At 46.4% G+C, this 14,615-nt stretch overlaps 1 protein-coding gene across 1 annotated transcript; it reads left to right on the top strand.

Moving 5' to 3' along the window:
* Positions 1-1,188: 1,188 nt before the first annotated feature.
* LOC139366698 (cellular inhibitor of PP2A) lies at positions 1,189-14,155 on the top strand. The gene is made up of 22 exons (XM_071104382.1): positions 1,189-1,319; positions 1,682-1,784; positions 3,452-3,599; positions 3,731-3,843; positions 5,920-6,014; positions 6,127-6,223; positions 6,745-6,867; positions 9,864-10,009; positions 10,117-10,432; positions 10,585-10,747; positions 10,847-10,994; positions 11,076-11,175; positions 11,246-11,364; positions 11,522-11,705; positions 12,069-12,143; positions 12,367-12,477; positions 12,567-12,623; positions 12,719-12,858; positions 12,950-13,063; positions 13,139-13,221; positions 13,373-13,512; positions 13,784-14,155. The coding sequence occupies exons 2-22, from the start codon at positions 1,683-1,685 to the stop codon at positions 13,928-13,930; spliced, it is 2,721 nt and encodes a 906-aa protein (XP_070960483.1). The 5' UTR covers positions 1,189-1,319; position 1,682; the 3' UTR covers positions 13,931-14,155.
* Positions 14,156-14,615: the final 460 nt, after the last annotated feature.

Here is a 14,615-nt window from a genome sequence, read left to right as displayed (position 1 = left end):
GGGTCTGAGCAGATTATTTGTTGCAATTGCAAACGTAATAAAATGGTGGTCCGATAGTCTAGGATTATGAGGAAAAACATTAAGATCCACAACATTTATTTCATGGGACAAAAATAATCACTAGTTAACTACACATGGTTGATGATATTACTAGTTTAACTAGCTTGTCCTGCGCAATATAATCATATAATCAAAGAGGTGCCTGTTAATTTACCATCAAATCACAGCCTACTTCGCTAAACGGGTGATGATTTAACAAAAGCACATTCGCGAAAAAAGCACAATCGTTGCACAAATGTACCTAACCATGAACATCAATGCCTTTCTTAAAATCAATACACAGACGTATATATATTTTAAACCTGCCTATTTAGTTAAAATAAATGCATGTTAGCAGGCAATATTAACTAGGGAAATTGTGTCACTTCTATTGCGTTCAGTGCAAGCAGAGTCAGGGTATATACACTAGTTTGGGCTGCCTGGCTCGTTGTGAACTGTGTGAAGACCATTTCTTCCTAACAAAGACCATAATTAATTTGCCAGAATTTTACATAATTATGACATAACATTGAATGTTGTGCAATATAACAGCAATATTTTTATTTTACCTTTATTTAGCTAACGTGGCAATTGTTTTCTCTCACAATTTTTTTTCAAGAATGATAGCAGCCTACCCAAGAAATAACAAATATTGATAACCATCTAGATGTCACCTTTATACATAGCCTACTACTCAATGGGAGGGCATGGAAGGCGACACTGTGACAGTGCCCTTAGCTCCTGCTTGACAAGAACTACTGGCAACAAATGGGAAGTAGCTACCTAGTAGCCAATTTCAGGGCAACAGTCAAAGTAAGCACATGCATACAACGCATGAAGCAACAGTACACCCATAATGAATACTTTTAATAAAAAATAATAAATCATCAGTTTTATAACTGAAATGTACAATTATTTGTGTAATACTAACTGTGATTTGCGACTCAAACTCATTCTCCGGCTTAAAAACGAATTCCAAACTCTCGCGATATGGTAGCTCAAATATGTACGGTAGTTGCGTGGTTAGAAACGGAAGACAAAAAACACCGCTCAATCAAAACCGTCTAACCTATAGCAGAGCGCTTTCGACACACCTACTAATTTCCACACGCCCACTACTTTCCTTTCGACCAACACACCCACTTGCCCATACTCCGGTCGCCATATTGGAATGCAGCTACCCCCTTCAGTATCTCATTGGCTGTTCCGCTGTTCGAAGTGGAAAGCGGGAGGAAGTGGAAGAGGTACGACAACGCTTGACAAAAGAGGACAGAAATAATGTATGTATGTATTTATTTTTTAAATAAAATTGGTGTTTATGTTATTGATGTATATTTCATAAAGTTACGTGAATAATGATCATCAATGCCGTTATAATTTGCCACATCTAAACATTAGTCGGGGATCATAACAATAGTTAGCCTAGGTAGCAAGCTAGTTAGCATGAACTGTTTTCCTTTGCTAACAAGTTGTCAAACCAAAGCCGTATCAGCTGTAGTTCAGCCATTGCGTTTTTAAAAGTGTAACTATCTATACTGTTTGACTAAGCTTCCCAGCAAACGCTCCAAACAACGCCTGTAGCTGATAAACAGTGTCATACAGATGAACTGCTACTGAGCTCAAAAGGGCTGTTGTGTTGCAGAATGGACGTAACGACGTGTCTGAAGTCTCTCCTGCTGGCCATCCACCAGTACAGAGACAACAGGACGGCCCATAACGCTGCCCAGCTGCAGAAACAAGTGGAGGTCAGTTTCAACATGTCCACAGAGTGCCAAAGCACAAGTCTACTTTGTGAGATATATCAACGTGACACTGAGCACGGTTACATGCACACAATACGAGTTGGGAGTGAACGTTATTTCTAATAAGGGTTACAGAAAATTGGACCACTGAAATGAAAATGGATGGGCCTCCCTTCAGCAAAATACATTTGACCTAAACCCTCCCTGAATGCTTGAAAAAAACAAGGGACCCTCCCCTATACCCCAAATAATAATTAAAATATAACGTAGATAACAGAGAACTTGTCCACCATTTACCCTCACTTATTGGACAGACCAGAGCCTTAGATATGCAGTTTTAGAAACTGTTATTCATCCTGTAAGCATTACATGGCAACGCAGGAATTTTGATAGTGCACAGGTCTGCGGGCCAGAAGGTGTTGGGTTTGCAGACCACTTTGGACAAGAGTAGGGGTTGGAATGATCTCCTTTAGTGTAAAAACATTGCATGAATCTATCATCGTATTTGCAGGTCAGGAAAAAAATAGCCTTTTATAAAAATGTCATGCAGCTCTACGTCATTTTACATATTAGCAGAATCTATTTCTATACCTTTTTAAATGACCAAAATTACAGTCTAAGAATGGCCAGGGAGATAGATATATGTGTTGTTCTTGTCATATTTTTCCAATGCCAAATCGATGTATCTTGTTTGCAACGAAACTGTCCCTGTTTGCAAATAATAAAAACTGAGACGTCATTAGGAATCTGAGCATGGTACTTTCGAAAGTTAGGCCTACCTTTCCATCCCAGCCAGAGTAGGCCTACTGATGCAGAAAAATGGAAGCTTTAACTGCTGCCTGCTCTTCTTCTGTTGCTTAACTCAACGAGAGAAGGTCACAAGTGTTTCCCTGAAAGCTGTCTTGGTTGAAACATTTTCTATTGTACAGAAAGTGAATAGCTTAATCAATTGATTGCTTGTGAAGTAAAGTATATATTTTTGTCTCCTCAGCTACAGAAAGTTGTAGCTCAGCCTCTGAATGTCAAAGAAACAAAACAATGATATCACTATATGCATTGCAGTCATGTTTTTCCAGGGTGGTTTACTGCTTGTTTCAAGCATAAAGTATTGCGGACCAAAGCGCTGTTATAGATCACTTTATATAATCAGATCCGTTTTAGTTTTCTTCCAAATCTTAAGCTTACAAGGGGTAGGCCTGTGCTTTTTTGCCATTTAGTTTAATGAAAGGTAGGCATATAGCATATCCCCTCAATCCGAGTCTTGGTTTTAACAGCCCTTCCACTGACACATAGGTAGGTTATTTAAAGAGTGCATGGTTGGTGAAGGAATTGACTGTTAAATCTATGCATATAGCCTCATTTTTGTCTGTCGAACAGGTAGGAATGCCTCTTGTTTCTTAAATAGGAAGAAATAGGCTTCAACACAAAGCCCTCTTGTTAGTAAAGTCCAACTAAAATGAAGACGGTTTAAATTAATTATACCTACTGGAATTTGCCTACTTTCAGCACCATGAGCTGTCCACTTCTGATTGATTGCGCCAAAGCTGCTGCTTCAAGTTGCTTCAAATACGCAGCTAAAACGCAAATTAAGCTGTTTACATGTCTTGCCATAATCGGTTTATTATCGAATTATTAGTGTGCATTTAAATGTGTGTGTGTGTTGTGTGTAGGAGCTGTCAGGAATGCAGTGTGTTCGTCTGCTGTCGTCGGGCCAGGTCCTGCCCAGTGAGTGTGTCTGTGGACTTGTGGAGTTGGCAGGAGACCCTAACACTAGCCCCGCACTCACCGGAACCATAATCTCTCTACTGGCCCAACTAGGTACACACACACACAAATTCCCAACACATTTCAGTCATACTATTTTTGTCAACAGCCGACAATGTTTCTCTCACTCAAAAATAATACAAAACCAATTGAACTTGTGTTGGTGTGTGTGTTCTCTCCCCCAGTCTGTGATGATGAGAGCAGAGATGTTCTCCAGAGCAGTTATAACCTGACCAGCACTCTGGCCTCCATCATCCACTGCCACAGCTCCACCCCCAGGGAGCCGCTGGTACTACAAGTAAGGACAGAACTCTCCATATTGCCTGACAATCAGACTGGGATACCTCTGGTTCACAGTCTAACATTAATGTCATACGTTTGTTTGGAAGTGCATTCAGATTCCTATCTCCTGAAGCATGCGCAGAACCATGTAAACACGCGCATGAGCTCGTCAAGTATGCATGCGTCACGTGCCTGTATTTTCATCTTGTGGGCATGCTTCACGTGATAGAAATCTGAACCCACTACCAGCACTGAAATATTTACACATTCATACTTTCTTGTGGATATATTGTGATACATTCCTACCTGAAAAAGGACCAACCACACGGACAACTGGTAAAGTAACATTTTATTCAGCATTCTGGCTTGTAGAGGTCGTGAGAGAACTCTCCTGCTCCAAACACTAATTTCTCCCCGACGTAGAATTATATGAAATCAACGTCTGGTCTTCAGGCTACTCACCAGAATGACATGATGAGACTTAACCAGGGGTCATGAACCCTGGTCTTGGAGAATTACGGCGCTACACAAAGCCACAGCTCTGGTGGGAAACATGGCTGTAGAATGTGATGTTCAACTACTACTGTAGTAACTCTGTGTGTCTCAGTGTCTAAAGGTGCTACAGACTCACATATAACTGCTGTAGTAACTCTGTCTCATTGTTTAAAACCTGTTTGGGATAGGGGGCAGCATTTTCACGTTTGGATGAAAAGCGTGCCCAGAGTAAACTGCCTGCTACTCAGTCCCAGTTGCTAATATATGCATATAGATTTGGATAGAAAACACTCTGACGTTTCTAAAAACTGTCTGAATGATGTCTGTGAGTATAACAGAACCCATATGGCAGGCAAAAACCAGGAAGTGGGAAATCTGAGGTTTGTAGTTTTTCAAAGCTTGGCCTATTGAAAACACAGTGCCTATGGGGTCAAATTGCACTTCCCAAGGCTTCCATTAGATGTCGACTGTCTTTAGAAACTTGTTTGAGACTTCTACTGTAAAGGAGGGGCTCATAAGGGCTCTTTGAGTCAGTAGTCTGGCAGAGTGCCACAAGCTCGTGATGCTTGTTCACGTGAGAAGTAGCTCTCGTTCCATTGCTTTTCTACAGACAAAGGAATTCTCCGGTTGGAACATTATTGAAGATTTATGTTAAAAACATCCTAAAGATGGAGTCTATACATCATTTGACATGTTTCTACTGACTGTAACAGAACTTTGGACAGAACGTTTGGACTTTGTCTGGACCTAGTGCTCGCACCTCATGAAGATGGATTACTGGGCTGAACGCGCTAACAACAAGGAGGAATTTGGACATAAATTATGAACTTTATCGAACAAATCAAACATTTATTGTGGAACTGGGATTCCTGGGAGCGCATTCTGATGAAGATCATCAAAGGTAAGTCAATATTTATAATGCTATTTCTGACTAATGTTGACTCCAACATGGTGGATATTTCTTTGGCTGGTTTGGTCTCTGAGCGCCATACTCAGATTATTGCATGGTGTGCCTTTTCTGTAAAGTTTAAAAAAATCTTTAATTCTGTGAATAACGCTTGTATCTTTTATCAATGTTTATTATGAGTATTTCTGGAAATTGATGTGGCTCTCTGCAAAATCACCGGATGTTTTGGAAGCAAAACATTACTGAACGTAACGCGCCAATGTAAACTGAGATTTTTGGATATAAAAATGCACTTTATCGAACAAAACATACATGTATTGTGTAACATGATGTCCTATGAGTGTCATCTGATGAAGATCATCAAAGGTTAGTTATTATTATCTATATTTCTGCTTTTTGTGACTCCTATCTTTGGCTGGAAAAATGGCTGTGTGTGTTTTTGTGATTTGGCTCTGACCTAACATAATCGGACACGATGGGTAGATAAACTTCTTGTTAATCTTTCATTTGGTGTATTGCACTTGTTAATGTGTGAAAGTTACATATTTCTGAAAAATATTTTGAATTTCGCGCACTGCCTTTTCAGCGGAATGTTGTCGAGGGGTGCCGCTAGCGGAACCCCTAGCCACAAGTTTAATTAAGGTGCTACAGACTCACGTATAACTGCTGTAGTAACTCTGTGTGTCTCAGTGTTTAAAGGTGCTACAGAGACTCACCTATAACGGACGGATATTCCACTGTGCCAACTACATCCATGAGCTCATAGACTTTCTGATGAGCAACATGTAAGATACCTCTCCTCTCTCTCTTCTCCCACTCCACAGTATAGCAGAGGTGAATGTTTACATGTAAGTATTAATTTTGTCCCCTTTATATACCCCCCCCCCCCCCCTCCAGCCAGTCGCACAATGATGACATCACCATGCCGTGCCTGGGTTTGATGGCTAACCTGGTTCGCTACAACCTGTCAGTCCAGACTCACATTAAAGCTCTGGTGAGGACCACCCTCTCTCTACCACCGTCCATCCAGCTTTTCCATTTAACCCTTACTCACCCTCTTTTCTCTCCCTCGTTCTCTTTGATGGAACGGCTTGTTGTAATGGGAAGGCATTCTACTGAACGTTGGTTAACATCTGGGTGTGTGTGTTCCTACAGAGCAATGTGAAGGTGTTCTACTGAACGTTGGTTAACATCTGGGTGTGTGTGTTCCTACAGAGCAATGTGAAGGTGTTCTACTGAACGTTGGTTAACATCTGGGTGTGTGTGTTCCTACAGAGCAATGTGAAGGTGTTCTACTGAATGTTGGTTAACATCTGGGTGTGTGTGTTCCTACAGAGCAATGTGAAGGTGTTCTACTGAACGTTGGTTAACATCTGGGTGTGTGTGTTCCTACAGAGCAATGTGAAGGTGTTCTACTGAACGTTGGTTAACATCTGTGTGTGTGTGTTCCTACAGAGCAATGTGAAGGTGTTCTACTGAACGTTGGTTAACATCTGGGTGTGTGTGTTCCTACAGAGCAATGTGAAGGTGTTCTACCGAACCCTGATTAACTTCCTGGCCCACAACAGTTTGACGGTGGTGGTGTTCGCTCTCTCCATACTGGCCAGCCTCACTCTCAATGAAGATGTGGGGGAGAAGGTAACGCACACACACGCACACACAGACACAGAGACACACACACACACACAGACACAGAGACACACACACACACAGACACAGAGACACACACACACACACAGACACAGAGACACACACACACACACACACAGACACACACACACACACACAGACACAGAGACACACACACACACACACAGAGACACACACACACACAGACACAGAGACACACACACACACAGACACAGAGACACACACACACACAGACACAGAGACACACACACACACAGACACAGAGACACACACACACACAGACACACACACACACACACACACACACAGAGAGACACACACACACACACAGACACAGAGACACACACACACACAGACACAGAGACACACACACACACACACACACACAGAGAGACACACACACACACACGCACACAGACACACACACAGACACAGAGACACACACACACACACACACAGAGAGAGACACACACACACACACACACGCACAGAGACACACACACACACGCACAGAGACACACACACACACACACACAGACACACACACACACACACAGATACACACACACACACACACAGAGACACACACACACACACACACACACAGAGACACACACACACACACACACACACAGAGACACACACACAGAGACACACACACACACACACACACACACACACAGAGACACACACACACACACACACAGAGACACACACACACACACATACACACAGAGACACACACACACACACAGATACACACACACACAGAGACACACACACACACACACACAGATACACACACACACACACACACACAGAGACACACACACACACACACACACACACACACACACACAGAGACACACACACACACACACAGAGACACACACACACACACACAGAGACACACACACACACACACACACACACACAGAGACACACACACACACACACAGAGACACACACACACACACATACACAGATACACACACACACAGAGACACACACAGAGATACACACACACACAGAGACACACAGAGACACGCACGCACAGAGACGCACGCACAGAGACGCACGCACGCACAGAGACGCACGCACTCACGCACGCACAGAGACGCACGCACAGAGACGCACGCACAGAGACGCACGCACGCACAGAGACGCACGCACAGAGAGGCACGCACTCACGCACGCACAGAGAGGCACGCACGCACAGAGAGGCACGCACTCACGCACGCACAGACAGAGACGCACACACGCACGCACAGACAGAGACGCACGCACAGACACACGTAGGCACACGTAGACACACGCAGACACACGTAGACACGCGTAGACACACGTAGACACGCGTAGACACACGTAGAAACACACACGTAGACACACACACACACGTAGACACACACACACACGTAGACACGCGTAGACACACGTAGACACGCGTAGACACACGCACACGTAGACACGCGTAGACACGCGCACACATAGACACGCCTAGACACGCCTAGACACGCGTAGGCACGCGTAGACACGCGTAGACACGCGTAGGCACACGTAGGCACACGTAGACACATGCACACGTAGACACACGCAGACACACGTAGACACACGCACACGTAGACACACGTAGACTCATGCACACGTAGACACACGTAGACACAGAGACACACACACACACAGACACAGAGACACACACACACACAGACACAGAGACACACACACACACAGACACAGAGACACACACACACACAGACACACACACACACACACACACAGAGAGACACACACACACACACACAGAGAGAGACACACACACACACACACGCACAGAGACACACACACACGCACAGAGACACACACACACACACACACAGAGACACACACACACAGATACACACACACACACACACACACACAGAGACACACACACACACACACACACACACACACACACACACACACACACACACACACACACAGAGACACACACACACACACACAGAGACACACACACACACACACAGAGACACACACACAGAGACACACACACACACACACACACATACACACAGAGACACACACACACACACACAGATACACACACACACAGAGATACACACACACACAGAGACACACAGAGACACGCACGCACAGAGACGCACGCACAGAGACGCACGCACAGAGACGCACGCACGCACAGAGACGCACGCACGCACAGAGACGCACGCACAGAGACGCACGCACGCACAGAGACGCACGCACAGAGAGGCACGCACTCACGCACGCACAGAGAGGCACGCACGCACAGAGAGGCACGCACTCACGCACGCACAGACAGAGACGCACACACGCACAGACACACGTAGGCACACGTAGACACACGCAGACACACGTAGACACACGTAGACACGCGTAGACACACGTAGAAACACACACGTAGACACACACACACACACACGTAGACACACACACACACGTAGACACGCGTAGACACACGTAGACACGCGCACACATAGACACGCCTAGACACGCCTAGACACGCGTAGGCACGCCTAGACACGCGTAGGCACGCGTAGGCACGCGTAGGCACGCGTAGGCACACGTAGGCACACGTAGGCACACGCACACGTAGACACATGCACACGTAGACACACGCAGACACACGTAGACACACGCACACGTAGACACACGTAGACTCATGCACACGTAGACACACGTAGACACATGCACACGTAGACACATGCACAATGACATGCAGAGACACACACACACACAATGACACGCAGAGACACACACACACACAATGACATGCAGAGACACACACACACACACACACAATGACACGCAGAGACACACACACACACACACAATGACACGCAGACACACACACACAGACACCAAGGTTTTCTCTATCTTTAGTTCTGGTGGTGACAACTCTCTGTCTGGGCTCTGTGACGTGTGTGTGTGTGTGTGTGTTTCAGCTGTTCCATTCTAAGAACATCCACCAGACATTCCAGCTGATCTTTAACATCATCGTCAACGGCGACGGAACCCTAACCAGGAAGTACTCTGTAGACCTACTGGTGGACCTGCTAAAGAACCCCAAGATGGCTGACTACCTGACTAGGTACACACACACACACACACACACACACACACACACACACACACACATATATAGTTTTCTAGAAGAATAGAAGTAATGTTGTGTATGTCTCTCCCTCCTCTCTGTAGGTATGAACACTTCTCAGTGTGCGTGTCCCAGGTGTTGGGTCTGCTACATGTTAAAGACCCGGACTCTGCTGCCAAGGTGTTGGAGCTGCTCCTGGCTCTGTGTGGTGTGTCAGGCCTGAGGTCTCTGCTGTGTGAGGTCGTGTTCCGTCCCGCCGCCCCACGGCTCCGAGCTGCCAGCCGCAGACAGGGGGTGGGCCTAGACGCAGGGCAGAAAACCGAGCCGGGCTTAGCTCTCATCCAATGGCTGAGCTCTCCGGCTGAGGGGGAGGAGTTATGCTGTCTACAGGCCCTGCAGCTGCTGACTGAACTACTGGAAGTACGGCAGCCCTACACGGACACACAGAACTAAAAGTGGAAACCTGGATTTCACTACAACGCTTTTACCAATTCAGTCTAGCACAGTGATGACTCCTGCAGATAAAGGGACTTGCACTGATTGGCTCTTTGTCCTGGTGTTTTTCCCTCCAGGAGGCGTTGGGTTCACAGGTCGTGTCTGTGTGCGTGTTGGGCTTCGTTGAGTTGTTGGTTCCAGTGGTGTTGGATCTACTGCAGGGACTGGACCCAGCCGCACCAGACAGCCAGCTCAGAACACACTGCATACGCACAACACACACCACCAGCCTGCTGCTAAATATCCTTTACGTGTGTGTGTGTGTGTGTGTGTGTGTGTGTGTGTGTGTGTGTGTGTGTGTGTGTGTGTGTGTGTGTGTATCAGCCTTAACTCTTCCACTGCTGTGTAGTGAGGACTCGGTGTGTAGGGTGGTGTCTCGTCAGATGAGCTCCCAGCTCTGTCTCTCTCAGGTGGAACTACTGCTCTCCTGTTGCCATAACAATGACCCGCTCACCTGCCCCCTCACCGGCCACGACAGTAGCCTCAGGTCAGTGACCAGACACACCCTCTCAGAACATACACACACACACACACAGAACATGGTTGTTAACACCTGTGTGTGTTCCAGTCAGGTGTGTGGTGAGGCTGTGTTGAAGGCTGTGGAGTTGATGAGTAAACTGAGACAGCAGGTGAAGGACATGGAGACCAGCTTCTACAGAATACTACAGGTACACACACACACACACACCTGTGGAGCCGAGCTTAAAGATTGCCATAGTTAAATGTCTCTCCCTACAGGACCAGAGGATGGTCACGCCCCTCTCTCTGGCGCTGACGTCCAGTCACAGAGAGCATGTTCAGACCGGGCTTCGTCTACTGTTGGAGGCCACGCCTCTCCCAGACTTCCCTTCGCTGGTGTGAGTGATTGAACACACACCCACATGGTGTGAGTGATTGAACACACACCCACATGGTGTGAGTGATTGAACACACACCCACATGGTGTGAGTGATTGAACACACACCCACATGGTTAGTCAGTCAGTGTTTATTCTGACTGCTGCCTGTGTCTCAGTCTAGGGGAGAGCATCGCTGCCAACAATGCATATCGCCAGAGGGAGGCTGAGCTGTCTGTCAAACGGGTTGCTGTGCAACAGGATGTCCCAGCCCCCATGGGGAAAAGCCTATCAGGGCCTTCTCCCTCCAGCCCCTCCCACAGCATTCACAGCCTCATAGAGAAACTACAGAATGGCATGGAGGTGTGTGCGTCTGTATTCTGACGTGTGTTGTAGATGGTGTGTGTGAGTCTGTATTCTGACGTGTGTTGTAGATGGTGTGTGTGAGTCTGTATTCTGACGTGTGTTGTAGATGGTGTGTGTGAGTCTGTATTCTGACGTGTGTTGTAGATGGTGTGTGTGACGTGTATGTGTTGTAGATGGTGTGTGTGACTTGTGTGTGTTGTAGATGGTGTGTGTGACGTGTATGTGTTGTAGATGGTGTGTGTGACGTGTATGTGTTGTAGATGGTGTGTGTGACGTGTATGTGTTGTAGATGGTGTGTGTGTGACGTGTAGATGGTGTGTGTGACGTGTAGATGGTGTGTGTGACGTGTATGTGTTGTAGTTGCAGGATCAGATGAAGGATGTGCGTGTGTCAGAGATCATGGATGTTTATGAACAGAAGATCTCCTCTCTGGCGGTGAGGATCTCTCCCAGACCTTCCAACTCCATGGCTGTCAACTCTGATGGTCACGGTGGTGCTGTCAACTCTGATGGTCACGGTGGGGCTGTCAACTCTGATGGTCACGCTGGTGCTGTCAACTGTCAACTCTTTTCCACCATTTCTTTGCATGTGATGTAACCACCATGAGACATTTAATTGAGTTAGTATTGTAACTGCTTCTCTCTCCCTCTCTCTCCAGTCTAAGGAGGGGAGGTTACAGGATCTGTTAGAGGCCAAAGCTCTGGCTCTCTCTCAGGCCGACCGCCTCATCACTCAGTACCGCTGTCAACGAGCTCAGGCAGAGGCCGAGGTAACACACACACACACACACACACACAGACGCGCACACAGAGGCCTTGGCTTCTAACACAGATGGCCTTTGTCTCGGTCTCTCTGTAGGCACGTAAGCTAGCATCTATGCTGAAGGAGGCAGAACAGAGGAGAGAGGCGCTGCAGGTTCGTAACAGAAGAGTTAGCACATGCTAAGAGGTTTAGCATTACTGTTCTGCTAAAGACTAGCTAGCAGATGCTAACCGGTGTGTGTCTGTTAGGTGGAGTTGGGCAGCCAGGTGCTGGAGGCAGAGAGGGCGAAGGGAGACATCAAGGAGTTGTTGCAACACAATGCTAGACTGCAGGCTGACTCTCAGGAACACCAGTCTCTCAAAGGATCCTATAACCAGCTGCTTAACAGGTCACACTCTCACACACTGATCTCTATGGTCTTCTCTACAAAGACGTTTCATATGCATGTATTTGATGATGCGATTCCTGTTCCTGTGTAGGTTTAATGAGAGTGAGCGTCTGTTGAAGGAGCTGCAGGCGGCTCATATCTCCCTCATTAAACAGATGGACACACTGAGGAAGACCCAGGACACACTACGACTACAGCACGACAAGTAAGACACACACAGTAGCAATAAAAACATTCCCTCGCCAACTATTTACAATCATTTTTTCTTTCTCTTTTTCAGGGCATTGTGTGAGCTGAAAGAGAGGCAGGAGCAAATGAAATCCTTTCAATCAGAGCTTCAGCAGAGAGACTGTGACATCACAGGTCAGTTTGAGCTAAACCAGTTACCACTCTCTTACTCTCTCTCTCTCCTTCCCTCTCTTACTCCCAACCCCTTCTCTCTCCTACTTTCCCTCACTTTTACTGTCTCTCTCTTTCTCCCTTTCTCTCGCTAACTCTGTCCCTCTTCTCTCAGGTCTGCGTGGTGAGTTGCGGGGTCAGGAGGAGAGGGGGAGAGCAAAAGAGAAAGAGAGGGAAGAACTAGAGGAAACAGTGGATATTCTGAGGAAGGAACTCAACAAGACTGAGCTGGCCAGAAAAGACGCCAGCATCAGGGTAAGAACACACTGGTAAAGTATTGGAGGAGGGAGGGTGTCGCCAGCTAGCTTGTACACAGTACTGAATAAGATAATAACCAACTCCATACACCCACAAGGGGAGATCTAAATGATTATAATACAAAGTCCTTTCTGGAAAGGAAGTTGGCTAAGTCTGTGTCCCATCTCCTTCCCTGTCCCCTCTCCTTCCCTCTCTCCTGTCTACTCTTCTCTCCTTCACCCTCTCCTGTCCTTTCCTCCTGTCCCCTCTCGTGTCCTCTCCTCTCCAGGCGTCCTCTCTGGAGCTGCAGAAAGCCCAGGTGGAGGCCAAACTGCAGAAGAAAGAGGACGAGCTGAACAAACACTCTTCTATGATCGCCATGATACACAGCCTCAGCTCTGGCAAACAGAAGAGTGACGTCAACCTGTCCCTCTGAGACACAAACACACACTGCCAATCTGTCTCTGTGACATCTGCACACACACACACAGGATCAGAAGCAATGGATATTTTTAAACTGATTTAGTAACCAATTTCTGTCATTTTAATGTACCGCTATCTGCATTTTTAAACCTATTGTCCATATATCCTGCATTTACCATTATTTTACCATCTGTTTTTCTGTTGTATTGACGTCTAAATAAATATTGACTGGTCTGATGATCCGTGTGTTTGGGATTTTATCTGTAGTGACACATAGTGGGAACAGCAGGAGCCGAGTTTGAACCAGCAACCCAGTGTTTTATGGGACGAATGACCTGACCTCTTATCGAAGTCCAGACCTCTTAGCAGAGGCTGTAGTAGACTGGACTCACAGGTGGGGTACAGGACAGTGAAGGGGAGTTTTAGACATATCCAACTTCCCTACCAAAACCTACAGCACTGTGTACAGAGACACAGTGGGCATTTTGCTCTTTAAATTATAATCTGTGCCCCGGCCACACACGAACACACAGGCGAACACACAGGCGAACGCACAGGCGAACACACAGGCGAACGCACACTATAATGTCCTCGGAATGTCATTCAGACTGTAATGCACCAGACAGCTTTCAAAGACTGGTGCAGTGTTGCCTTGGAGACCAGGCATTATTGACTAGACCTACTCACTGATCCACATG

Source organism: Oncorhynchus clarkii, chromosome 15 (assembly GCF_045791955.1).
Source record: "Oncorhynchus clarkii lewisi isolate Uvic-CL-2024 chromosome 15, UVic_Ocla_1.0, whole genome shotgun sequence".
Classification (NCBI taxonomy): Eukaryota; Metazoa; Chordata; class Actinopteri; order Salmoniformes; family Salmonidae; genus Oncorhynchus; species Oncorhynchus clarkii.
The sequence above is the reverse complement of the archived record's forward strand: the minus strand, read 5'-3'. Positions and strand labels throughout refer to the sequence as shown.